The sequence below is a fragment of the Cyprinus carpio genome, chromosome A4, assembly GCF_018340385.1.
Source record: "Cyprinus carpio isolate SPL01 chromosome A4, ASM1834038v1, whole genome shotgun sequence".
Lineage (NCBI taxonomy): Eukaryota > Metazoa > Chordata > Actinopteri > Cypriniformes > Cyprinidae > Cyprinus > Cyprinus carpio.
Window position 1 is genome coordinate 8,093,245 of NC_056575.1, and position 27,990 is coordinate 8,121,234.

The 27,990-nt window shown below is 39.2% G+C and overlaps 1 protein-coding gene across 2 annotated transcripts; it reads right to left on the reverse strand.

Moving 5' to 3' along the window:
* Positions 1 to 235: 235 nt before the first annotated feature.
* On the reverse strand, positions 236 to 27,345 carry LOC109089148 (neuroepithelial cell-transforming gene 1 protein-like). 2 transcript variants are annotated; one of them, XM_042748996.1, is made up of 11 exons: positions 27,089 to 27,345; positions 20,872 to 20,938; positions 14,224 to 14,286; positions 4,128 to 4,403; positions 3,587 to 3,649; positions 3,310 to 3,406; positions 3,154 to 3,230; positions 2,794 to 3,051; positions 2,527 to 2,697; positions 2,052 to 2,238; positions 236 to 1,947 (listed from the first exon to the last, which is right to left on the reverse strand). In XM_042748996.1, the coding sequence occupies exons 1-11, from the start codon at positions 27,208 to 27,210 to the stop codon at positions 1,508 to 1,510; spliced, it is 1,821 nt and encodes a 606-aa protein (XP_042604930.1). In that variant the 5' UTR covers positions 27,211 to 27,345; the 3' UTR covers positions 236 to 1,507. The 2 variants fall into 2 exon arrangements, with proteins under 2 accessions (XP_042604930.1, XP_042604939.1); XM_042749005.1 differs by lacking the exons at positions 14,224 to 14,286; positions 20,872 to 20,938; positions 27,089 to 27,345 and adding an exon at positions 7,199 to 7,508.
* Between the last annotated feature and the right edge of the window lie 645 nt (positions 27,346 to 27,990).

The window sequence follows — 27,990 nt, forward strand, 5'->3', positions numbered from 1 at the left end:
TTTGACTAATTAACCTGTGTATGGGTGAATTTGTGGCTGTATGTTTATTGAATGCCTGTCTACCTGGAATTTATGGAAACAATTTCAAGATAGCTTTTTCATAATCACATCGGCATGTGTTAAGGTTAGGTTTTGCAATGTTTCACAAATGCCTTTGGAAAGCTTTGATGGGTTTATTAATGGGTTGTAGTGTAGAACAGCAATTTACATCAGAAGAAGAGAAGGAACTCTGTTGTCAGATGCAAATCTTACACAGACCTTTATTGTTCTTTTAATAGTTGATTTTTACACCACATACTGTACATACAGGCCACCGCAGTCCTTCTCAATAATGTACATCCTTTCTTCTAATTTACAAACATTTACAGTACTCATAACATACTTTAACCTTCTAATTTCTCCTAAAAATACTTTCATTTTCCTTCTCAAAACGACACCTTGGCTTTTAAACCAGTGTATCAAACCTTTCTACTTTATGAAGACACTACGAAAATAAAAAATAACAGCAAACCAATGTCAATGAATGGTTGCTAATTGTAGCGCCAATCATCAAGTCCATCTAGTTGTATCCAACTCTATTCCAAAGTTCCTTCTAAATCTCACATCATCATTTCTCAAGCCCTCATTTAACATTCAACTTTTCTTCTACCCAACTGTCCATTTCTACATCAACTTTGTGCTTTGACAAGCATGTACATGCACTGGGCCCTCATGATAATACAGGCAGGACTCGACAAGTAAAGCTCCATGCAAGATGCTACATTGAAATATTCATCCATCATTTTCAGGGGTGGAAAACATACGGCTCAGGTTAGATTTTTTTGCATTAACAAAATAGCAAATTTTCCATTTGGACAGTTTAAAATCATATTGCTACAAAACATATCATTTTGTCTTGATAAAAATGAAACCATCTGATTTAAATATAAAATGGAGCTGATAAAGCATCTGTTTTATGGGAATGTACTTGTAAGACTTGCCTTCCAGTAGGGCTAAGAATCAGACTTTTACAAAGTATTCATTGCTTTGGATATTTCATATTTTTTTCTCAGTGGGTATCTTCCCTTCTAAAAGCTAAACACAGTGCTTTTAATAAAAACAAAAAAGAGCTACAGTAAATATCTTATTGAGAATGTTTTTAAAAAAAAGTAAAACTTTAAATCACAAAAAAAATCAATATTAATAAAATAAAACAAAGTATTACCAAACTAACAGTAAACAAGACTATATGTGTGATCTTGCGCTTTCACACAAATCAGCATGGTGATTAAAAGTGTGCGGGATGTGTCTTCAATCCCTTGAGATCCACACAGTCGCCTCACAAATACTGTCTTTCTGGTACTGGTGCGGCCCACATGGACCTGGGAGGGTTTTGGGGGGATGGATTGGTAATAATAGCTGCCATTGTGGACAGTTACACAAAAACACTGCTGTAGAAACACACAGTCCATACACACATATAAATACAAGTCCTCTGCACCATGTGCACCCTGGAATAGCTCAGTCTTTACACCATGGTCTCCTTCCTCTTACCCAATGAACAGATTGAACGCTTGTCCTTTTTGGATTTGTGGGGCTGGAAGGGGGCGGAAATCGAAGATGATGAAGAGGACGAGGAGAGGGTGGAGGTTGCAGAGGGTGTGGGACTCGGGGGCTCCTCGGAGCTGGGGGAAGAAGGGACGGAAGCCGCGGCTCGTGGACAGTTCTCATCTGTCTCTTCCATATGATTGATGGCGGAGACAGAAGACGAGCGCCGTTTGGTGCAAACGTCATTACTTGCAGGGGTGGACAAGGATTCGTTCTCATGGAGTGGCGAATCTTTCTGGGTCGACATGGCAGTGCGGAGGCAGTTGAGCCATTGCTGCTTGTGGAAGACGTCATTGACCTGCAGTGTATGGGACTGGCCCTGAGATGGGTCCTGGAAGCGTACCCGGAAGATGTTCTTGGCTAAAGGGGGGAAAAAAAAAGATATTCCAATGAGCAAAAGGAAACAAAAAAATGACTAAAGGAAAATGTGTGATCAGCTTGACGTTGAGAGTTGTCAACCTTACCTTTATCGCCATTACTAAAAGCCCCTCGGAATGAGCCGCCCATGCGGACGTCTCCGTCCTGCAGGTCTTCCAATATGAGATCCTGCACTGGGATTGGCTGGCGGTACACCTGGAAACAATGCCGATCATTCCGCATCACAGGCCGGGTCAAGACCAGAACCTCCGTAAAGAGGAACACATGCAACTTCTAAAAAGAGGTCAAAGGAAAAAGAGAGATCAGGTTATTGACATTTTGTTTGAACGTTGGACTGATTTGCAAGTATTCACAGTTTCTCTCCTGGCGCTCTCAACAATTCCCCTGTCATTATGTCATGTGTCTGAGAGACAAAGGGAGCTAATTCCTTCCCTCTAATGGCCTTATTTGGAATATGGTTGCTTTTGTGTTTATTTTTCCAAAGATTAATAGACAGAAGTAATTTTCTCCCCTTCGGTTCGGGCTGTTATGGGTGTGTGAGTATGGAAGACAAAAACTCACCGTGCCACTTTTGTTGCGAAGTTCCCCATGGCAAAGCAGGCTCTTGCACTGCTCTATGTGAGGGTCTTTCTGTCTGTCATCCAAATATTCCAGCTTATCGATATAGTATTGACACTCGGACTCTCCTTTCTTCATGTTTATGTCAGCCAACACGGCCTGAATGATGCTTATCTGGAGACAAGGAACAAAAGCAGCATTAACACCAAATGTCACCTAAACGACTCCAGTTGAAAGTCTACAGTTGCTAGATCTGTGTTCGTAACTTACCGCCTGCTCAAGGCTTCCTGTGTCTGGGTGATCTGGTGGTGTGTGTCTTAAAATCTCTTTCAGAAGAAGGGGGTATTTGACCAGTCGTGAACGAGGGATGTCTAAGAAGCTCCACAAGTCTAGTTTCCTGCTGAAAGGTGACTCAAGGCAGCGCTGTAGGAAGTCCTGAACTCTTGGGTCCTGTTTCTTCTGATCAAGCAAGGCTTTGGCGGCCAGCTGGTTACTGCAATATTCCCTGTACGCATTTAACCTTGGCAGCTGTGGGGGAAAGCGAGAGTTAGTCTTAACAGTCTAACGATGCTCACCAGCTAATGTGTCTTTCATAATAATGAAAAGACTATAAAGAGAATAGATATTTACCCAGTCCACAACAATCTTGCCGATCTGTCCCACTGTGCCATCTGGGCCTGTAGCCATCGCCAACTGAGCGAGAAGATCTGATTGGGTAAAGAATAAGTTAGCACTACTTGTCATCATACATAATAAAATAAATAAGATGTTGTGTACAATATTCACCTTCATGAAGAGGAATATAAGCATCCAAGTCTCCAAAGATGGCTGTCAACTCCTCCTCGGACATGATAGAAAGTTTTAGCATTGGGTCATGGTAAGCCTGGACACACAAAATGAGAAAATGAGTAAATAACAGCAGCGTCTAATTTTACAGAGAGACATTTTTGGCTATAAATGGAGGAGGGAAGCGAGCCAACGTATCTGACTCAAAGCACAGCCAAGAGCTTTTTCAGTCTGTTTGTTTTGAATGTTCTAGCAAAAAAATTTGAAATGGACAAACCTTTCTGGCTAATTTCAGGTCTTCAATCAGGTCCTGTTCACCTCGAGACAGTTCAAAAATAGCCTGGAAAGACAAAATGATCACATTGACAACCAAGAAAATTGTTTGGGTATTTTTAGTCAAGCCCCTACAAAGCTGTCTGATTCCTCTCTTTGGTGGGAAATATTTGAGGGGCTCACAGTTTGCTGAAATGTCTGATTACTAGTTCTAGCTGTGAATGAGACGTGGAGGCTTTGTGTGTCAGACTGGCCAGTCTGTGTTAGCACTGTACGTCTGACTCTGAGCCGGACTCTCTCTGCTCCATTCCACTGTGTGCCAAGAACACATGGCAAAAAAACACAGCCAGACGGAGAGAGGTAGAGCGAGGCAGAATAAAAACAGAGTGAGAGGAAGAACAGGGCTCTTTCCAAGCCCCAAGCCCTTTAGGTTTAATAAGTCACACAGGCCTGATTCAGTAGTGTCTGGCAGGGGGACTGAAAGTGGATTTAATAGTCTGGGTTTCTCAGTGCTGTCTGGATTCCATAGCTCCGACTGTACTCACCTCTTGTCTCTTAATCTCTTTGGTGGAAAAGGTTCCTTTCTGATGGACGTCCAGGGTCTCGGACCAGAGCGTGCTGTTGCGTCGCTTGGGTGGCGTGGGAGCCGCGGCCTTGCTGCAGGGTTTCTGCTGGGGCACGCTCGGAGACCGCCCGTCACCCCGAAATGAGGCCTGGAGGGTCTGGCCGAAGCGACGGACGGCCCCATTCTTCACGGGAGAGATGAGGTTCGCCAGCGAGGTCACTCGGCCGAGAGGCCGCACACGCTTAGTACAGGGTTCCTATGAAACACAAGGATGGAAATAGATGTTAAAACTTAATCACCCACTACTGACCACAACAGATTCATTAACTGCACAACTGCCAACACGAGAAGGCTAAAATCAAGAATAGAGCACAAGTTGCTGCTTCATGTAAGCAGAGGCTATCGTAAGAGTCACTGTATACACACTCCACTGTTGCGGGTGTAAAGGGGTCAACCGGAGGTCAGGATGATTGGTGTTTCCTGGGTGACAGACAGCTAGGCGGAAGCTCCAGCCTCTGGAGTGAGCAGCTGTTATGCCAGTCATGTGAGATTGACCCCCTCAGCAATAAATAAATATATATAATATATATTTTACATACAAACATGAACAAAGAGCTCTCTATGACTGCGACCCTGGAGACCCAGGTTTCAAGAGGCATGACTGGAATGTAGGAGACTCCAGTCAGCTGTCCCACTCTGATGACCCACACACACTCGACATCATAGCCTAACTATAGCAAACAGCCCCCCTGATAAGGGTGGTTGTTCACTTAACAGAGATGAATTTGCTCTCTCAAGGAGAAGTTTAAGAGCTGTTCGTTGTGTGTATTTATGTGAGTCAGATGGACCACCACGGGGAGTTACAGATTTGACCCAGGTCTTTAAACAAGGTGCACTCTACTCCCCTCTACCCTGCTGCTCTCCCTCCTTTCCTCCATTTAGATCTGTTTATGGCTTCGTGTTGAGGCAGGCCCTCTAGCCCTTGCGTGAGAGAGACAGGCACACCTGAACCCCCTGGAAGAGGGGGAGGTGAGCAATCTCAAACCCTATATCCATACTGACTGGGCCTCCAGCCAACTTCAACAGACCTGAGATGGGGGGAAAAATCAAAGCAAATGAGATCTGAGACATTGATCCTACACTCTAGAAATCTGACTGAAAAATTCTCCTAGCATTCCTGGAACAATGTGAGCTTTGTCATCAAAAAAGTGTTTGCGTCTTTCAAATAGTGGGAACAAAAAGCACTATGTGCTTGCACTTTTAAAAAATGCACATTTCAATAGATTTTCCAATGCTGGATGGTTTTCCAGCTGCTGAAAGTATATAAAAAAGGATTTGTTGTTCTCATCTTGGCAAAGCAAAACCAAGGAACCATTTCACTGACCAGCGGACACAGCTGCCGAGCAGATCTACAAACTCATTTTAGCAGGAACTGCAACTGTGGCCCAAGCCCAACTGGACTTGGCCACCCAGATCCGCCTGCCCACCCTTCCTTTGCTGTAACATATGCAAGTAAACATGAAGACCACATCTGAACCTTCTCTACCGGTGGTCAAAAACACAAGATTTTGGGGAGACTAACCTCACAGGAAGCAGTCTGGCTAAAAATTTATTTCAAATGAGCACAGCAGTACCTGTGTGAGCCATCACTGTCTCTAAGCAAATAATCACAGTGTTGTTGCTGCCCATTGCACTCTTCCTGCTGTTTAGGGAAACCCTGCAATAATAAACACTCCTGCTCTCTCTCTCTCTCTCTCCCTTTTTTGAAATTATAGATTATCTAGTGGAAAGAGCAACATGTAGGCAGACAGATAGACTGATAGTGTGGCTATTTCTGGTTGTGCTGAGTCTTAGGGACCCCCTGGGAGAGTTGAATTGGGAGAACATAGCAGGGAGAAGCCTCCCCCACAGGAACCAATGTTTAGACTACTGCTGAAATGTGTGTGTGTGTGTGTGTTTGCTTAACTATATTTTGTGGACAAAAATGTTAATAGAAGTTGCCTAAATCTGATAAAACTTTCCATTAGGAATGACCTCCAAAAATAAAGGAAAACTGAGTAAAATAAGTCTTTTTTTTTTTTTTTTTTTAATTATTCTAAACATGCAAAAGATTTTATTTTAAAGGTGCATTTAATATTTTGTTATTATTAGCTGTACCTAAACAGGAGAAGTCTATGGTATTTTAACTGTTCTTTCCTCAAAATCCATATGATGGACATTAAATTAAATTCTTACTGGCAAGCCATGCAAATACCTGGGAGTCAAACAAAAATTTGTGATTTTAAAAAAAATGAACGAGGAGAACCAAATTGTAGTTGAACTGTCCCTGAGCCTTGAGCCACAACTTCTTAAAAATCTCCTGATTCATTCATAATTTGCTACTTCTGCTTTAGCCTTCCCGACAACTAAAACATTTCTGTGGCCACTTCCGAATCAGAGTTGAAACCGCAAATAGGAACAGCAGCCCGCTGAAGAGAAGTGAAATAAAAGCCTCTTTCTGGGTCTTAAATGCATTTCTAAATACTAAGAACAGGGCTCAAGCACACCTGAGCTATGGGCTGTGATTGCTTTCAGACAGCTGGAATGTTCTCCATCTCAGCACGCTCTCACACCTATAAAAACCAAAAAAAAAAATAACCCCCAAGGGGTCCCTCAAACCATTAATATACCTGCAAATCTTTTGCTCAGTTGTACAGCAAACCAACACAGGCTTTAAACTTCCTGTATAGGCACATTTAGCCACCACAATGACAAACTGACAAAGACCATTTCAAAAAAAGTTAAAATGTAAACCAGTAACCTCGATGACTATAGGTGAGAAGCCTTTAGCCTTGTTGATTTGCCGATCACTCACTCAAGTCTCACACCCTTGAGAAACACACCTGTGCCTTACTCCTTTAAAGGCAAGTGTGTGAACGAGATAACAACAGGGCAAGGTTCTGACTTGGCTGATAAAGTAGGTGAAGGGAACTCAAACGTTTTTATCAAGCAAGACAAGGAGCAAAAGAAACAAAAGGACAGAATTTGTGATTAATCGCCTTTGGGTCTCACCTCTAGTTCTTTGTAAGTCTGGTACTGGTAGTCTATCTTCTGTAAAGTCCGTTTGATAGGTACCACACAAGGTTCATCGTAAGCCACCATTTCTTTCAATAAAATCCACTGGTTGGTTTCTGTTATTTCCAAGGGTCTGCAGTAATCCACAAGTGATTCTTAAATAAATATGTGATTTAACATAAGGGGTCTGAAATCTTCACCTTCCCCCCAACTCGCGATTGTCCGCCTGAGCGGAGCTTTCGAACTTCTAAACACACTCTTGGTGTGTGTGCTCTAACAAGCTCTAACTTTGTTCTAGGGATGTGAGGGGTAGGGAGTGCTCATATACAGAGAGTTTTGAAAGGGGGCGGAGTCAGTGTGTAAACTCACCAATGGCAGAGGAGGGGATATGTAAAAGAATCTGAAGAAACAAAGTCTGAGAAAACCTGCCTATCTCTGCAACCTCAAGTCAACAAAGCAAAATTGTGTCTACTAGATATTACCAAATCAGAAATGTATTATCAAAACATTTCACGGTGCATAAAGCTGGAGAGTTTCTAAACCTTATGTAAAATCTTGTTTATTAAATAATCATTTTAATTTTTATAAACTCATTTTTTGTCTCCAAAACTTTGTTTTAAGGTCCAACATTTTTAAATTAAGGTTTTAATCTAACCAACCAACCAAACCTCCCATATTCCCCAGTTTACAGTAAAAGTTTTCAGATAAAATGGAGAACTGTCCAGCTTTGTGGTGAGTGAAAGCAAGTCTGTTTCTATTTGCAATGTGGATTGGTTTATGTATGTCTTTGAGTTGCATGAAGGGTGTAAAGTACAGGCATATTTGAAGAACTGAGTCGTTATCACCCACTCATCAGCATGGGAGGGCTGGGGGTGATCAATTACAATATCAATCAGGGCTGAGGGAGCCTCAGTGCACTGGTGGCTGTCTGCATAATGGAGGTGTGTGGGGAGGTGTGATAAATCCAAAAGTTTCACTGGTCCGAACCAGAAACTGACCCAGACCATGCCATGAACAAATCCTGCTTAACAAAAGCTGATTTTCTCTATTTTTCTCAGTGTACACAAAACAGCAAAGCCATTGACCTTCACATTTGGGTGACCAAAAAGCCACTTAAGGGGATGTTCACTACAGACCCAAATCTTTTACTGCTACCTTCCCACACTGTCAGCAGAGGTATTAACTTCTTCAGCTGCGCAAAGGACTAGCATAATGCGTCAGCGTGTTTTAGGAATGATTTGTGTTAAAAAGTGTGAAAGGATTGGGGTGCGTGCTAAGCAAATGGAGATGAACGATGTGCAGACTCTAAGCTCTCCCTCCTGTGTCAATACAAGAGTGTGAAACAGGACATGCATTAGTGTGTTTAGATCAAGACATCTTCCACTTCTCAGTGGACGGTCAAACGGAAGCAGGGTTATTTGCTAATAAGGCTGCATTCAGTTTACATGTTATGCTATTATTTAAAAACATTATACTACATATTTTCACAACTACAGTTTACAGTTGTGTGTGTGTGTGTGTGTGTGTGTGTATTATAAATAAGATTCAGATCTACAAATATAGATTACATATAACTTATTTTCAGATACACTGTGTAATAAATTGCACTATTCTGGACAACGTCTGAAATTGTATTGCCAACACATGTTATTTCCTCCTTATGATAAATCATTTGTATTCCTCATTTCTAAGTCACTTTGGATAAAAGTGCTAATGATTAAATATAAATCTCAAAAAAAAAAAAAAAAAAAAAAAAAACGGAAGAAATTAAACAAAAGTATATGATTTTAATAATACTTTTTTGACCCATCTTTGCCATAAGTATATTAGATGTTGGTGGAAGCAATTCATAGCTGATTTAGCAGCAGTTAGTGGCTTTAATCATGTGGCCACTCGGCACATAATGGTTGTGCACAAAAAACAACAACAAAAAAAGAATATGCATTGCTCAAAACTGAGATACAAATCAAATAACAGGGTTCCCTTCTTTACTTATCCCATATGGAGACACTTTCATACTGTTCTTGGCGTGTTTTGACGAGAGGTGTGGCAGCCATATTGCATGAGAGCTCAGCCTGCACCCCCTGCGGGCTAACACCTCGACACACATGACAGCTGGACATCTGGGTGTGAAGCACAAACACAGCACTCCTACTTCAGTGAAAAACACCATCACACAAGAGTGACTCACTTCATGCGGGCCGTGTGTGAGCTTGCCTAAAGAGAAAATATGTGCTAACTTGCTACAATCTGATAAACCTCTGCTGAATAGGCAGTGAGTGGAAGGTGTGCAGTGGATTGTGGTGCTGCCCCCTGGTGGATAATTCAATGGTACTTTAGACCAGATGACTGATGGCATTTCAAATTTTAATTCTTTGTGACTGGATGTTCCAGGACGCATCATCTATACTTGTACAGACTTTGATTATCAACATAAAGAACACCTTACGACAGTGATCCTCAAATCTGGCTCGCGAGATCCACTTTCCTGCAGAGTTTAGCTCTAACCCTAATCAAACACACCTGAGTTTGCTAATCAGTGTCTTCAGGGTCATTAGAAAATCACAGGTAGGTTTGTTTGATTAGGGTTGGAGCTAAACTCGGCAGGAAAGTGGATCTCCCGAGCCAGATTTGAGGATCACTGCCTTACAATAATACTCTCTAGATGATCTCTTCTGTCCAAGTTCTTTGAAAGTGTTCTGTTTCTCATCAGTGTTATAGGAAACCGTGTTTCACAAGGTACCAAGTATTCATGCACCTTAACAAAGGTGTGGCTACAAGACAAGCGTGTACTGGAAATAGGCTGTAGTAGCATGTGACGTCTGAGTATGCAGGTGTACACCAACACAGGAACACCAACTGTTTTTCTCTGGAATCACTCTATCAATTGCTTCATGACCCATCCGCCATTCATTCATCTTCTGTTTGGGATCTTATCTGTCTTTTTCCTCCACGATTCTTACAAAATGTAAATATGAAACCCATCATGTAAATGTAAAAATTCCACACCAGCATGGCATTCCAAACCTGTATAAATTTCTTCTGTGGAACGAAAATAAGACATTTTGAAGAAAGTAGTTGATTTAAAAGCTATCATATGGGTTCTGAAGACTTGGAATATAGCACAAAAATCATATGCTCATACTGCTTTTCTACCGGGAACTGTACCAGAGCTGGAGCCCAACTGGGATAAAAAATCCTGGTTCTGCACTGACCCCAAAACCTTGCTGGTCTTGAACAAGACAACATATGATTTCAGTAGGCAGAGCTTCCACTACAGAACGCAGTTTGAACGACGCTATTTTTAAAAGCTGTCGGAGTTCAGGTAAATTAATGACAACAATTAAATATGTCCACCCTTTGCAGAGCACCAGCTCCAGCCCCAGTGGAAAAGTGGCAGTTTTATATAGGCTAAAGTGAGTTTGACATTGTATTTTGTTGTTGCATTCAAGCATTTGATGCCTAATTGCCGCTAATGAACGGAATTAAGCTATTTAAAAGCAAAGGAAAGCAAGGAAAAGAGGGAAAATTCAAACAAACTAAAAACAATTGCTTTACGCCGATTTGAAAGTGAAAGTAAAATGCGCACGCAACTTTTACAAGCTATTTAAAAGTGAAAGAGAGGAAAGAGGGAATGCCCCTGCCCTGCGGTGGTACTGGTATTACCGGTGCTATCACACATTGATTAACCGGTGGGAAAATTGCCACACAACCCTAGTTACCGGAGAAACCACTATTTCTGCCGCTCTAAAAGTGTAACCTAGTTGCAAGAAATGAATTTGCATTTTCAAAAAGTCCGTTTTCTGTTTTTGTTCAGACCAATGCGAAAATTGACCATGTTTTCATGCAGCAAACACGTACAGTTGTAAATGTGATGTAAAAAAGTCATCGGAGAGTGTGCGCGGACATCCGCGTGCCTCCTATTTTTTGTGACCGTGTGGACAAGTACGATAAGTAGGCCTCAAAAGCACTAATTGCACATGCGTAGGCTGTGTGAAGAAGCCCGTTGCTACTCAAACCTGTACAATCCGTCGATATAAAGACAGCCAGATGTGCAATAATTTTTGGGCAATTGTTTGTTCACATGTTTGTTGTGGAGCAGACCATGAGCATACACTTTCGGTAGTATAAATACAAGTAGTCCGCGCTGTCCATGTACACGTCTGGATTGCTCATATGGAAAGTATAACACGGGCTCAAAAATCAAAACTATTAAGACAGTAAGATTTTTGTTTTAAATTTTAATATAATAATTAATATTTATATACAGCAGAAATGTGATGTTTATCATTTTTGTTTAGGAAAACCTGTCTCTGAACTGTAAATGTCCTTTTATGGTTTAATGTTACCACACATTCCCTACCCCACTCATAAATTGTTTATGCAGGTCATAAAAAGGGTCATAAAAGGCAGGGTTTCCCATACATTGATTTTTTTTTTTTTTTTGTGGCGGGCCGCCCCAATATCAAAACTGACTGCCACAAATAGATTTCCCAAAAGGCTTTGACTTCGTTGAATAAACATGAGCACTACAAGTAACAAAATCAAAAACCGTTTTCAGAAAATTTTCGATGTCATTTTCATTCCATCTTGCGAGTAATGCCCGATAAATCAGCTCAGCGCTGCTTTGTATACAGCCGTTACCGGAGAAACCTCTATTGCCCTGTCCCAAATGGCACACTCCGGACTTGTGGACTTCCTCAGAGTCCACACTTTGGTGACGTCATGTAGTGCAGACCTATAGGGCCCTTGGCGCGAGTCCACGAGGGCGCATTGAGAGGTATTTTTGGGACAGACTCGATCGTCGCGCCGGAAATAACGGTCTGGTTGTTTTTTGACAGGAACTGCAGGTTCGGGGAATATGCTGCCTATTTTTGTTGTCGTTTTTATGTTGTTGTTTTTACCATTGTGTTTGCGAGATGGCTTGCCATGCAGAGAAATCATATATTTGCGTTCACTATTTATTTAATGAATCAATGTGATCATATTATTCAACGATGGCTTCGCGGAAGACCGCTTCAAAGGTACAAAGGGGGCACTGCTGAGCACACTTCAGAGCATTAAAATGCTGAATGGGACAGCCTACGGACTCGTAGACTCGGCGAGCATGCGCAATTTAAGTCCACGAGACAAAAATGTCCACACGAAGTTCGCCATTTGGGACAGGGCCTGTCTCTCCTTTTCTAATAGCGCCTCCGGCTGGTAGAAAAATAATCTGCATATTTATGTATGGGGGTGGGGGAGTGCTGCCACAAATAGAGTGCAAGGCTGTGGGAAACACTGAAAGGCCATACATTTGAATAAAAATAAAAAATTAAAAAAAAAACATGTAAATAGTAAAATAAAATTCCTTCCTTGATATCTGTATTTTGAAAATGTTTTTGACTGATGTTCTGAGAATTTTTTTTTTCTTCTAAATTCGGGATAGTTAAATTTATTTCGGCCGAGGAAATGACATGGTTTTTCATTTTAAGGCACATCTCTATAATAATCCATCTCAGTTCCTGACAGTCACTTGCAACATCCTCTTATAAATACAGAAAATGAAACTGAAACACAACTGAAAAACAGATAAAAATCACATACATCTTTACCTCAAGTACATTTAACTACAATTGAGTCAATGCACCCTCAACAGAGGTGGTTGCCACCAAACAGAGCAGGTAACTAATAACACACCCCTCGGTCCAGACACAAAACAGAGTCAGGACACATCCCACACGCGTACAGCCTCTTTCCTTCCCATTCTCACAGACTTAAACAATATATCGCAATCTGATCAGACCTCAAGCTACGCAAGTTAAATTAGTCAGTCATGGAGTAAGACCTTTAACTGTGACCATTTAAAGACAACATTATGACACTTCTTAATTTGTGCAAATTCGGCGGCTGGATTAATCAGTCTCAGGATGACAATGTAAACTCATCAGAACAAGGCCCTGAGGGGGAGTGCAGACTGAATTAAAGATTGTACCTGCAGGACAGGCGATTGTACAAAACCCCACCTTCCCTAATCTCAAAGGTGTGCTGTGGGAAAGGGGAGTCGGGGAACATTTGTTTAATGGACTGTCTAGCGAAACAAGTTTCATTCTAAAATAGTCTGGGTCAGAATGAACAAGTGACTGAAACATTTGAAAGATGTGAATAGAAGGAACTGAGGCCTCATTCCTCAATTCATTCCTGGGACTTTTTTCTTTAGTTGATCTATCTGATGATTTATAATCTATTCTAGTAATATTATACTAAAAAATGGATTTGCCAATGCTGGGCATTTTGTTATGAGTTGTTGTTTGTGTAATAACCTTCAGCTTTTTTCCATTCCTTAAGGCATGAAGGCTCTGGTGAATCAGAGCTCTCTCATCTTGCAGGCGCAAGACTGATGAAAGTCATTTCAGTTATATTGTTCTCCTGTCTGTCAAAGTACAGAAGATCTGGGTGTGCTCTGTGGGACCTCCTACTAAACTGTAAAAAACACTGGGTTGCTATAGATGTGTATTAATAAGTCAACTGTTTCCTTTCAGATGGAGAAAAGTATGAAAATAAAACGGAGAGGAGTCAAGATCAGTGCGGAGTCAAATTACACAACTTTAGTTTACACATCAGCGCATCTTAATTAAGTCCTTACTAAAATGAGGATAATTGCTGACAGTAATCATGGAAAGTTTACGGGTTTGAGAGAAATGATCATTCAGATTATCAGTGAAAAGATTTTCTACGATTAAATTCCTCTAGTTCAAGGTTAAAAGGCTTTGATTTCTGCCACAAACAAGTGATTTCATCTAGGATTCTTGCTTAAAATGGCTTTGATTTTGCTGACAAATATGGCAGAGGGAGGCTTTTTTTTTAGTTAGGTCTTTCATGGTGGTGTTATCATGGGACTTTGTTGTTTTGAGACATGCTGAGGACAGACTGACTTCAGGGAGTAATTTTAAAAGCAAGACCTCTTGATTTGTGTTTTTCGATAAATCTGCTGTGCCAAATCTGCCCTTGCAAAACCCATGTTGTTTTGCTAGTTTTCTTACCTTGAAGTCAAAGCTGCATAGACTGACTGCATCTGCATCGTCCTTCTCTCTGCGCTTGCGTTTCTGCAAAAAGAAAACAGCCTATAAGAATCTGTTGCACAATAAACATTTAAACTAAAAGGGGAGATTTACAAAGAATATAAAAACTTTCTGGCTCTGAGAGGGGAAGGCATTCTTTTGTCAACTTCTACACTTTTCCTTTAGTTTCCTGAAGAATATACAAAGTGCTACCTCAAAAGCTGGCATTATTATGGGTTACTATAGCTCCTAAGGAGGTCCAGCAAGAGTCAGGAAGGACATCATTATCCTTGATGCCTTTTAGCACCTGTGTGTGTGTATAGTCGGGGGCTGGTGGGGCATCTGGCTAGTGAAAATTCTACCTGTGGAGTGTGTGCAGTGTGTGAAGAGGTTATAAATATTTTTTGCAATACTGCGGTGGCCACCGAGAGGCCTGCTCTGTTATTGTCCTAATGCTGTTTTTCCCGGACTTTTCCCAAAACCACTTTACAAAATCGCTCAATACAGGCCATTCAAGACAGTTTAGTTGGTAGCAGAGTTATAGCTTAATGAAACTCCCAAGAAGACATCAGCCCCTCCATATAACTAGGCCTACATGGAATCTGCATGTTTTTTTCTGCATGAAACCACATTTTGTATTTTATTTAATAATAATAATGTAATAGTAATTAATTACTTTGCATGTAATAGACAAAGTATCATTATTAAACCCACAACTCAAATGGGAGGTTTCTGAATGCTAGTAAATCTTGACTATTCATCCAGATTGAGGCTACATATTTAAAAACATGTAGTAGTTTTAACCCAAATGTGCCCATAATCTACATTGTCCCCAACATTTCCCAAACAGGGATAGTTTGTAAGTCGATTAAGGTTTTCTTTATAAGACCAGTATCAATTGAAAAACTCCTATTCATGATGTTGCTGTCGCTAACAGAAGTAATGTCTTGATGAGCTCTTTGTTTTCCTATAAGGTGAAAGCAATTTGTAAAGTCATGTGATCAAAACCAAACACCCTATAGCAAGCTCACCTCAAGTTCCACTGAAGCAATGTGTAGATAAGGCTAATTTAACATCATACCCATTCATGGCAAACAAGTTGGCAAACACACTAAAACAATAAATGACAAGCTATCATTTAGCAAATCCCCATTCACAGACAATGGGAGAGAATTAATCAAGACCTTGATTGGAGGGTTTTAGTTGACAGTAATGATTGCTGGCCAATCACAAGCTGAGCTACTGAGTGAATCACAGGTTACTCATGGTGTTTGGTTTTGAATTTTTTAATGGATAACGCAAAGAAGTGGTTGCTTTTGTGTGTTATCCGAGGGTGGAGAAAGGCTAATGGTCTGTAAGATTACAAGTGGCACCGATATTGCTAGTGTATTTTGATAAAAATTTATGTAAAATTAAAAATTAGGTCAACATAGGAAAGAAAAAAAATCACTCAAAAGAATAAAACTAAAGCTTCAAAATAAGAAAGAAAACTGAGAGCAACAGAGAAAAGATCAAAGTGATAGACAGGCCGTGTATTTTGGCTCCAAACTGCATGTTCCTGATGGACAAACCATAAATGGATGTTACTGCAAAGAATTTATGAGACCAAACAGCTGCTGGCACTGAAAACATGAGATTATTACAACAAGCTCAAAGTCATGTTTTTTTGGACACAATGCATATTGCAGGGGTCAGAAAGATCTAGGATGAAGAGTTTGTGCACATGATGGCCAAGACATGTGGTTTGCATACTGTGATTTTGAAAGATCTGGACAAAAATTTATATGCATGAAGCCCATCTGTTAAAGAAAGAGCACTGATTACCAAGCAATGAGGGGGAAAAGTCTAAAAGGCAAAAAAAAAAAAAAAAAAAAAAAAAAAAAAAAATGGATAACATGAAATGGTGTTTGCAACCCATTTATCTTCTGTAATGTGACTTTTCCAAGTAAAACTGGATATTCAATTAGAGAACAAGCAGACTTCCAATCAGACTGACTGGATATGAACAGTGGACTCATGGTGTTTGGTAGAAAGGAGCTGAAAAAAGTTGCTTCAGAGAAGAAAATGAAATCTTTAAAGTTAGAATTTGAAACACAGAATTTGAACAATTTTCCAAACGGGTTTCCCAAACACTCCTCAGTCTACTAATTGTTCAGGTATTCTCGTGAGCTCGAAAGCATGTCAATGTTACAAAAAAGACTTAATGGCACAGTTTTTATTTAAAATAAAATGAAAGTAGAATGTTCACTAGTCTCAAGCTGCTTCCTGTCTTCTGCAATCAGTCTGACTCACATTGTAACAGTAATACAGAAGCTACAGAAGCAAAACAACAAATCATTTTTATAAGAACAAGGTTAGGCCCAAAGGATTAGTTCAATAATCCTTATCCTTTTAATAGAATATCCTTTTGTTTTCAGTCACAAAGAAATTAAGGTTTTTGAGGAAAACATTTCCAGGATTTTTCTTACTGGAAATGACTTAAATGGTGGCCAACGGGTTGAAGGTCCAAATTGCAGTTTCAAAGGGTTCTACACAATCCCAGATGAGGAACTGGGTCTTATTCAGCGAAACAATCAGTCATTTTCTAAAAAAAAATTAAAATGTATATACTTTTTAACCCCAAATGCAAGTCTTGCACTAGCTCTTTGATACGCATCCACAAATTCACACATTACGTAATCACGTTGGAAAGGTCATGTCGGGTTAAAATTTAAACATTGAAAGTGCAGTTTGGACCTTCAACCCATTGGCCTCCATTGAAGTCCATTATATGGAGAAAAATCCTGGAATCCTAGAAAGACATGAACATCTTGGATGACATGGGGATGAGAAAATTATCAGAATTTTTATTCTGGAAGTGAACTGATCCTTTAATACTTAATTGAATTACTTGCACCTGTTTCACACCACAAGCTTGAGCTGAGTCACAGCAGTGGCTCCAAAGCTACATATTTTTTACAAAGACAACTATAAATTTGTTTTTAGAAGTTGGTCGGTTATAAACTTGAAAGTTTTAAAGTCTTGAAAGTTTGTTAACATGGGGATTTGCACGTTAAAGGGGTCACATGACGTATAATTTGGTGTATTTGATGTAATGGAATGTGTTTATGCATTATTGTTTCTCCGATTTTTACAAAGCTCATCGTTCTGAGAAAGCAAGGTTTATCCTGATTGGCCGAATGCCTCAAACGTGTGACGGAAATGTTACGCCCCTTAACAAACTGTGATGCCGTCTCCCAGCAGGACGAGACTCAGTCCAGCTGCTCTGCTCGTGCACATCCCATCCTCGGTATTCTTTTAGCAGTTCAGTCAATGTACTGTTAGGAGTAACTGAATAACTCGGGATATTGGTTTATTTCGCGTCAGAGGGAGTGTCAGGCACGTTTATAAACCGAATAACTTATGTAATTTGTGGATTAGTGCGTACTGGAGATGCGAACCGTTTTAAACAATTCAGTTCGATTTGGTTAACTGGTTCGACCGGTTCACTAAGAAGATCTGGTTAAATAGAAAGATTCGTTTGCAATCCGGACATCACTAGACGAGACAAAACCAATAAAACCCATTACAAACAAGGCATTTGTTGCATCCAATGGGGACATAATTACTGATTAAAATGACTTATACTGTCTTTTTACACGTTGCGTTGTGTATCGTGCCGTGTAAACATAAAACATGTCTGCATTTGTAATCAGAGAAACAACAAGCCTACTCTACACTGCTCAAAACTCATGTTTGAATCATCGACATGATTTAAATATTAAAAAAAACGTAACGTTACTTACAGGCTGTGAGTCAAAAGCACAATATGTCCTTGCAAAGTAGGAACTGCCCAACTTTATAGAAACAGCCTTTGTGCCACAGACGCATTGTAGGCTACTGGTTCAGGAAACAGTCCTCATCCTCCATAAAATGTGCAGCACACATCTGAATATTTTGGTTCTGGAACAGTGTTGTAAATACAACTTAACCACTGATTTCTAGTTGTGTCCTCTTTTGGAAGACCAAACATAGTAGTTTTACTTTCACAAGGAAACACAGCGTCTCCACAACATGGCGGCGGCAACAGCGATAATAAAAGTTACGCCTTCTTTCTTTGCATGAACATTTGGGTGGTGTTATGCAAATCTTCCCACATCGTGACGTCGACATGTTGGGGTCGTGTTAGAACGAGCCGTTTTAGGAGGGCATGGACAAGTCTTAACTTTTATAAAGAATATCTCTTTGGATTGAAGACTTTAGTCTTTGCAACTTTACAGATCTTCTTTATGCAACAAGAGCTTGTCACAGAGAAAGGAAAAAGGAAGAGAAAGGAAAATTTTTAAATCGCATCATATGACCCCTTTAACACAGGGAATTGCATGTAAATGGTAAACAACAACAAAAAATGAATACACCATACTTTAACCTAAACTGAATAATTAAAAAAATAATTAAACTGACTCTACATTTTCTTTTCTGACATACAATTCTTGTTAAAACTTATTCTGTGCAGTTTTAGCACTTTTTGTTTAAAACCATATTTATTCTGTCCATGAAAAGTGTTGTCACTTTAATAGAGCATGAGGGGCACAGCAAAAATAGACTCTGTGCCAAAACCATGGCTTCAGCGCTGCTCACGCGACGCTCCTGCTCCCAGTGTGAAACCAGCCTTAATGACATAACAAAAACCTTCAAATTATCCAACAAAAATTTACATATTAGAAGACAATGAAACCAGATGTCTGAACATGTCTGAGACTGATTTTTTTCAAATCGTCTTCGCATGTTGGCACAACAAGCTGTCAAAATTAAATCACAGAGGTCTGCAGGCCACTTCTTGCATAATCCATCTGTTGTTGCATAACCTTGTTCACCCTGCAGCTATGCAGACAGTCTTAACCGGAAGAACTACTTCCACATTAAAGACAAAGATTTTATGCTTTCATGTTCCAGGAGTCTGAGAAGGAATAAGAGAGATGAATAATCTCTCATCTCAGCAGGGTTTTGAAGGTGAGATAATGGTGCTCGGGCTGGAAGCCTAATGAGGCACATGTGCCTGCTAGATTAGCTAATGTGTGTGTATTCATGAAAAAATAAATTACATATCAAAGGAACATTCTGGCAAGGGATAAAGTGGTCCGTCGTCTCTCAAGCCTTTCCAGTTTTCTTACAGATGAGAGATGGATTGCATTTTGCTTGGCCTTCATAAACTTTGGAATGCTCTAATCGGACTCTATTCTCTCGTTTTCTATCACAAACTAGCTTGCATTTACTGCTTAACTGATTCAGTGGAAATAAGGACTTTAGATAGTTTGGTGGAAATGTGTGGGAGGAGAGAGATGCTTGGGGAATTGGGAGGCAATTTGTGCATCAGCTGAACCAGAGGCATACGATGCCATGAGAGGATTGACATGTCATCAGTTGGCAACAATGTGCTGGTTGAGTGGAAAACTTTTTCTGCCAAAATGTTCATAAAGGGCAAGGGAAAAGTATGCTTGCCAACTTGCGCAAAGGAAAAGGATGGAAGGTTTTAACAAAAATGACCTTATGGGTGTAGTATTAGAGTTTCTGAGGCATGAAAACTGGTGAAACGTAGCAAAGCACCATTAATGAGGCTACAGCATTCACGTAATTTAATATACAAAGGTGACCTGTTGTGTGTCCAATTTTTTATATTAAAATTTTGGTCCCGCTTACAGGGAGTAATGTGAAAGTGAATAGAACAGTCTAATTTCCTTGTGGCATTAATTGATATTAGGGAGATTACATCAATGAACACCATTAAAGCTGGGGTTAAAAATTACTTCTTGTCACTGGCCTTCAAGGAGCTGGGCTAGTTGGTGTGTATTTTTTTTTGTGTGTGTGTGTTTATGTATTGTATGTTGATTCTACAGCACTTTGGTCTGCAGGTGCAGTTGTAAAGTGCTTTATAAATATAAGGAAAAGGAATTAATTAAAAACAGTAATATAGTTAAACAGAATCGCCTAAAAAGATTCTGTTCAGCAATCTTCTGAGAAGGCAACACTAGAATGTCCTGCAATGAGTTATAAAAGACTGTGGCCAAATCAAGAAAAATCCTAGCTAGTAGTTAGTTCAGTATCAAAGTATTGATAAAGTATTGGTAAATTTAATCCAATTTAATTAAAATGTATTGTTTCAGCTAATTCTGGTTGAAACTAATAATTATTCAGATATTTCGGTTTATTACATCCTTGATTAGGCCGATTTAAAAAAAAAAAAAAAAAAAAAAAAAAGACAGCATTTTTCAGCATTTTATTTTTTAAAAGTTCTTACATCCTGCCCAATGTTGTCCTCCAAATAGTGTGCAAACTGAAGAGTGTAGGTTATGCTATACCTCCTACAGCTAATATGTGTTTGCATAATAATTATAGTGATGTTATCACAGCAACATGCTAATGTCAAACTCTACTTTCAGAATCCTACCAACCAGGATTCAAATCTGTCTTTTGATTTAATGGAGAGTTGCTGTGAAGACTGTGTTTCAAATCACTTATTCAATGACACTTACCATGCTACCTTAGTAGCTAGCTGCCTATATTGACAGAGGACAGCAAGGTGGCTAGAAACAGAGCTACCGGGTGTTTTGTATGCTTGAAAGAGTCATATGGATGTCATTAGCTACTCACCAGCGTGAAGTCCCACTGAGGTCCAGGTGTCAGGAAGATAAAAGAACTTCCTCGTCTCAAAGACGGCCTACAGCAAGAAAAACACAACATAAGATTCTCAAAACAATTCTATTTCTAAAGCCATTCGAATAAAACGAAACTAAACAAAAAAAAAAAACATGTAATCCCATCTTCATACAGAAACCCAGACAAATACAAAGCATTCAACCAGACCTCTGGTTGTGCAGTAATGTAGACTGTGCAGCCAAACCTTGTAGAACCATTAGTATGTCCATAACCCAACAATGTCAGTGTGTCCACAAGAAGAGCCCGTTAATGTAAAGACACATCCTGTACGTACCACACACCAAGCCTGGTGTTGCTCTGTCTCCCGTGACACTGCATCATGGTCTGCAGAACCGATACAGAGAGAGCGTCACTTAGCCCCGATCTCTCTAACTTGCACCAAGACACTCAGTTTCTGCTGTCTTTTAGCCACGTGCCCTTTCCTTTAGTCTCTATCCATCATGTCCTCTTTTACTCACAAATGCACTGCCCCTCATTGTTGGCTGAGCTCTTATTTGGGGACTGGTGACAACTGCCTCAGCGAGGTCATGTTTACCCAGGGTTCCTTTTTGAGAAGAGCTGCTTCTTTTTTCAGCCACTGTAATGGGACAGCCTCACCAAATCTCTTATAAAAAGCCTTTAAAAAATATTAAGATCATCTACAGAACTAGGATTAAATCATCATTAACAGAGTTATGTGGTATTGCCATCGGATCGTTCATTTTAGCAACACTGCACAGACTAAATGAATTACCCTGAAGCGTATGTCAGCAAATGTTGTTCTCTGCCTCTCAAATCACTCTGAAATCATTTTTGTTTGCTGATGTAATGAAGGAAAATTATTTTCAACAATATATTACATACACTATCATATGGCTACTGGCCAAATAAATACACTACTGATCAAAAGATTTAGTTTTTTGAAAAGTCTCTTACGCTCACCAAGTTTACATTTATTTGATCAGAAATAAAGTAAAAAGTTATATTGTAGAATACTAATACACCTTAAAATAACAGTTTTCTGTTTTAATACTGTACTGTATATGTTAATGTAATTCATCTCTGATGACAGCTGAATCTTCAGCAGTCGTTACTCCAGTCTTAGTGTCACATGATCCTTCAGAATTCATTCTAATATGCTGATTTGGTTCTTGATGAGAACAGTTGTGCTGCCCAGTATTTCTCTGGAAACAGTGATAAAATAAGTCTTTACTGTCACTGTTGATCAATTTAATGTGTCATTGCTAAATAAAAGTATTACTTTCTTTAAAAAAAAACTGTACTGACTCCAAACTTTTGAACGGTAGTGTAAATAAAATACATACATATTGGAATTTTCAACTCAATACTTTGAAAGGATATTTTGCATAGGGAAACACTACCAGTTTAGCAGTCATTTTTCAGAAATATTTGACACCAGGATGGCGTTATTGACCAATCAGAATAAAGTTATAAATTATTAAATATATATATGTTTAAATCAGAAATATTTAATATTGCACACATTTATTAGCGGTGAAAGCAGTCCTGAATGCATGAGGATGAGTCTGGGTTTATATTTAAAGCAAATTTCATCACATTGAATCATCACTAAAACTGTGGAAAACAAAATGAAGACACATTTATTCTCTGGTTGCCATCTACCTTAGGGTCTGGCAGAGGTGTGGGCACTTGTATGTTTGGGCAAATTTCTCTAATTCAGTCTGATGTGGTTCATCTCCCATCTCTCTCTCTTTCCATCAGTTGTCTATTATTTCTTGGAAATGAGTGCAGATGTCAGACTAATTTAAGACTGTATGTGTGTATGAGAGAACAGGTAATTACAGTAAAATAATCCTACAGAGAAAGAATGTTTCAGGGAAGTGAGAAGCTGGTTCTCAGAAAGACTTGTTCAAATGTGACTCATTTAACTAAGGCATTTTACAACTGAAAAATGTCTGAAGCCGTAGGGGGTTCAGTTGGATGTTTCTAAATAGCAATGCAATGTAAAAATACAGTGATGCAATGAGCAGAATATTGAGAAGCTGGGTGATGCTGTGTGCGATTGTATCTGACTAGACAGAGGGTGCGAGTGTGTTAACGGAGTACAGACTCTATATCAGTGTCCACTAGAAAAAGACTACTGTGGGTGGTCTCGACTGCTAAAGACAACAGGTGCCTAAAAATGTAGGACAAGTGACGCTGCCAATAGCATGATGGAGTGTCCTCCGTTCCATGCTGCCCTGCTGAGGAATAGGCCATAGTTACGACAAGTAGACAGCATATTTATTTTATACAGATAAAAACAAACCTGGTTATGACTGGGCCAATACATAATGTACTTAACAGATGACTGGGAGTAGCGCTCCAATATTGGGACATGCTGTCACTGAATAAAACACCATACAACCTCTTGTCACACACTGTTTGTGTTTGTATGTAAACATTAGCTAATTTCATTACCTTAAAATTCATAATAGAAAAAATATTAGATTTGGAAGCTTTTCTGGCCCCTTTCCTTCAACAGAAAATCTTCCAATGACAGCATCACAACAACTCTGCCGTTGTTGTAGGCAGTAATAGTCTAATAATTATTAAAAAGTAATATTGTAAAATATTTTAATTTTAAATAACTGTTTTCTATTTTAATACTTTTAAAATGTAATGACTTTTCTGTCACCTTTGAGCAATTTTATGCACTTTGGCTGAATGAAGGTATTAATTTACTTAAAAAAAAAAAAATCACTAAATTCAAACTTTTGAATGGTGGTGTAGTATTTATAACTTACTATTTAGATATACTCATTCTAATCCGTCATACTATTTTAGACCGGACAGCATGCGTGAATACAAACCAACCGTCTTGTTAAAAGGAAAAAATATGAACTAAATGATTGTGGTAATGACCTTAAGGCAGAATAAAACAAACCCCTGACCATATTATGTAAAATTCCTACAGCAGCTTTTCCCAAGCCTGAAGGCCCTCAGCAATAATCAAACACACCCGAATCCACTCATCAGCTCAATATCAAACACTCCAATGCCTGAAACAGGTGTATCAGATAAGAGAAGCATCCTAAATGGGTGCTATTTGGGAGCTTCAAGAACTGAGCAGGGATTCTGTGAGTGTGTATTGCTTCCAAAACATGTCTGGAATGCCGAGGTGTTGTCTGAAACGCTGGACATCGGCATGGCAAATATGGACCAAATAGCACACACACCCTGTGATGGTTACATCAACACAAACACCAGTCTCTCACGGGCAATGTAACAGACTACACAAATAGACCAAGAATGAGGCCTGCCCTGTTCTTAGAGCTCCACAGGACATTACATCACTGTTACCACCGTCGAGTGTCAGCTGATCCGATACAAGTGTGGGAACATGCAAGATGCTACTTTGTGTTCGCAGGTTGACGTCATAGTTGCGCTGGTCATTTTGATGTGTGGAAATTCATATAAACGCAATTGTACTTTGTGTACCGTATTCTGAATTTTGGACGTCCTAAGTAGTCACAATGTACTAGACAATCCGATATTTAGTGTTTAAGGGGACGGTCAATGTTTGTTTCAGGTGTGTTTTCATTTTCTTCAGTCACTGAGAACGCAATCCCTCTGACGTTAAGGTGGGAAAACATTGAAGGGGACTCAGGTTAAGATAAGTAGGTTTGGTTTCACCGTGCTTTACGTAGCAAACAAAGGAGAGGCCTTGGAGGAATGATATGTCACTTACTCATCCATATCACTCCACAGCGGCTTCAAAAGCTCTCTTTGTTGTGGTCTCCACTGTCAAATATGAGACATCATATATAGGAACCTGTAGAAGGCCATGCAAAGGGCTTGAGTGTCAAAACGGCACGGAGAATAGATAATCTGAAATTGGATAACGGTTGCCTTAAACACCTATGACGTCCTGCTATGAGCAAAGCGGTGACGTTGTGCTCTTATCTGAACTGTATCTGGTTTTCAGTGCGTATGATATTAAATGGGTTATTGTCGAATAAATCCTTGGGGATTACTGGACAAAACAAGCCATTTAATAAAAGTCTATTTTGCTTTTCCGTGACACAACACTACGTCAAAACCTATGGTGGGCTGTTCAAGTCACAAGCTTTTTTTTTTTTTTCGCTCATAGTTCATAAAAGGCAAGTATTACGGCCCACTTAGACCAAGAACTATAAAGATAAATAGATTAGAGTCCACACTAAGGGACGTTAACGTTCTATTTATTATGAGTGCAAGTTGCAGTTATGTCATCTGCCAATTTAAATGCTCAAGCACTTTAAAGCAAGATGGATTCTAAATGGCTGTTAGCGCTTTTATCGTTCATCAAATGAAAAAAAAAAATGCTTTGAATTACTTCAAGTTTCTCATATTATATTTGTGGTGTGTACTGTGCTATTCTTTAAAATTTAGAACAATTTTAAAAACCATCCTTGTTGATATTATTATATTTAGAATGCTTGATGTGAATGGGCCTTTACTGCTTTAATCAACTAGGGCTGGGTGACATTTCTTTGAGCTTTAATTTCATTCAACGATATATGTGTGTGTGTGTGTATGTATATATATATATATGTATATGTGTGTGTATATATATATATGGATTTACAATATATATTATATATATGTATAAAACAAAATTAGAATTGAAAAACTTAATAAAAGAAAAAAACAATAAACCACTTTTTTATAACCATTTGATGCCAAAATCAGAATTGAAAAACTTAATAAAAGAACAAATCATGCAGCTTCTTGTAAAGAGATGCTATTACATTTAAGCGATGACCTTTGACCTTATGGATGATAAATCAGGTGAAACAAATCCCCCAGTCTTTCATTAGAGTAACTGCGTACTATTACTCTCTATAAAGCGTTCCCTTGAAAGATATCCAATTCAGAGTACTCTTTGTGTCTGAACGCTTCCTTGTGAACATTGCGTATGATTCTACTTTGTCTATTTACAGGGTGACGTCACTGTCAGGTTGGTGCTGTAGATGTGTATTGTGTGTGGTGCTCGGGTAAGAATTTATTTAAACACAGTTATACTTCCTAAAAGCCATAGCTGCGGAGCAGTTAATAATTATTATAAACTGGTCCGCAGCTATGGCTTTCAGGAAGTATAACTGTTTAAATAAATATTATTAATATCTAGGAAAGGGCTCTTTTTGACTTCGGCCATGAAGCAACAGCCTCGCAACACCCAAACAACCACCCTGGCAACTGCATAGCAACACTCTGAAAACATTTAGAATATCATAGTGTCCACATAGCAATACCTTTGCATCATAGTGGCAAGCAGCACTCAAATTTTCCACAAAATGTAAAAATAAATTTTCCATGCCATTTTTGTTATTTGGGGTCACATTTCCCGGTGCTCCAATAAGACAGAAGGCTTGGCATGAGAGAAAGAAAACCAGACCCTCTGCCAAAATAAACTGTTGTTATTTTAGCCAGCGATAAAAGCGCATTTGATGCTCTCTGGCTTCTTTCTCTGGGTTTATGCGAAATATCTTGTATATATTTGGCATGGTCTATTTATATGTGGTACCTTGGACACATTATCAGATGTCCTCTTAGTATAATATTGGGGAAATGGCTATACACCAAGACTTGACTGTGACAGTCATCCATCCAGCCATTCATTCATTCTAACCTTAATTAAAACGATGAAAGAGGATTTGAAAATCAAAATCAATGTCTTCGAATATAATTAAATCACTGAGTGCACATCTGAAGCAGGTGTGTTGGAGCTATGAGCTGAACTTTTTTCATGTTATGAACGCCGCTCTCATTTAGTGTGAAACCAGCGCCATCGTGTGGTGGGATTAAACGTTGCAGTAATAACAAACTCCTCTGCTTGTCATGCTTTGTTTTCATAAGTCGACATATTGCGGAAGTTTTTCTCACTTTGAAAAAACACCAAACTCATACATCCGTACTCACCCGTTTAGATGCATGCTACAGAATAACTCATTAGATGTGGTTTATAATATATAGATAAAACAGCTTAAATCAATCAACTAATACATTTTTATTACCAGATCAAAGTGCAGTTCGCTCCACTGCAAAAAGAGTGGGATATTTGGCTACGGGTTACACAGGGATGCGAGGACCACAATAGTGCTAGCTATAAAATAATAATAAAGAACAACAACGACAAATAGGAAGTGTGTGATATGATCTTCCTGACCGTTTGAAATTGCGTTCTGGGGATCCGTCGAGATCCGCCACCGAAGACTTCCTCTTGTTCCTCCTCGGTCTGTCGTTCACCGGCTCTGCCACCGGCGCGGGAGATCCGTCGGTTTCCTCCATTTGGAAATGTGGACCTGGAATGCGCTACTGTAGACGGTGTATACAAAACGTAATACGATTAAAATGAGTTATTTTGGGGGGTGGATTGAAAGGGGGAAGTTCGCGATATTCAACGGATCGGACGGATTTTGAATATGGTGGAAATCTGAAGTTGTAGCCAATCAGGAGTGGGCAGGGGGGGCACGATTGCTAGGAAACGGGCGAAAAGGGAGGGATTTAAGGCGACTAGTGACGAAACACTTGCGCGACTGCTCTGTCTCGTGCAGTGTACTATGTAAAATAACAGAAAAGTATTTGTTTTGTTTTTTCTTCTCATTTTTGTATTCAAATGTATCCAAGTAATGTATTTTGCATCTAAATGTATTAATACAACTGAGCAGTAAACGATCTCTGCATCTAAAAAACAAAGATGTAAAAGCTAAAAACAAAAAACTAATTATATTTTAAATGTAAATATTTTTTCAACACTTGACTTTGTGTAGGCTACTATTAGATATTATAGGCTATCATTGTAATAGGCTATGTCTAAATAAAAAATATAAAGATAGATATAAATAAGTGCAATATGAAAGATGGAAAACCCTTCGACATAAGATTTTCATTATTAAATTTCTAAAGGTTGCTCACTGAATGGAAACGTTTATTATTGGGAATTTGGGACAGTTCCTGCTTTGTTAAAATTCATTAAATAATTGACATTCACTATGGATGCATCATTTACTTTTTTAGAAAACAGAAATGAGACTGCAGTCAGGAAATTCAAGTCAGATGGAAGAAATA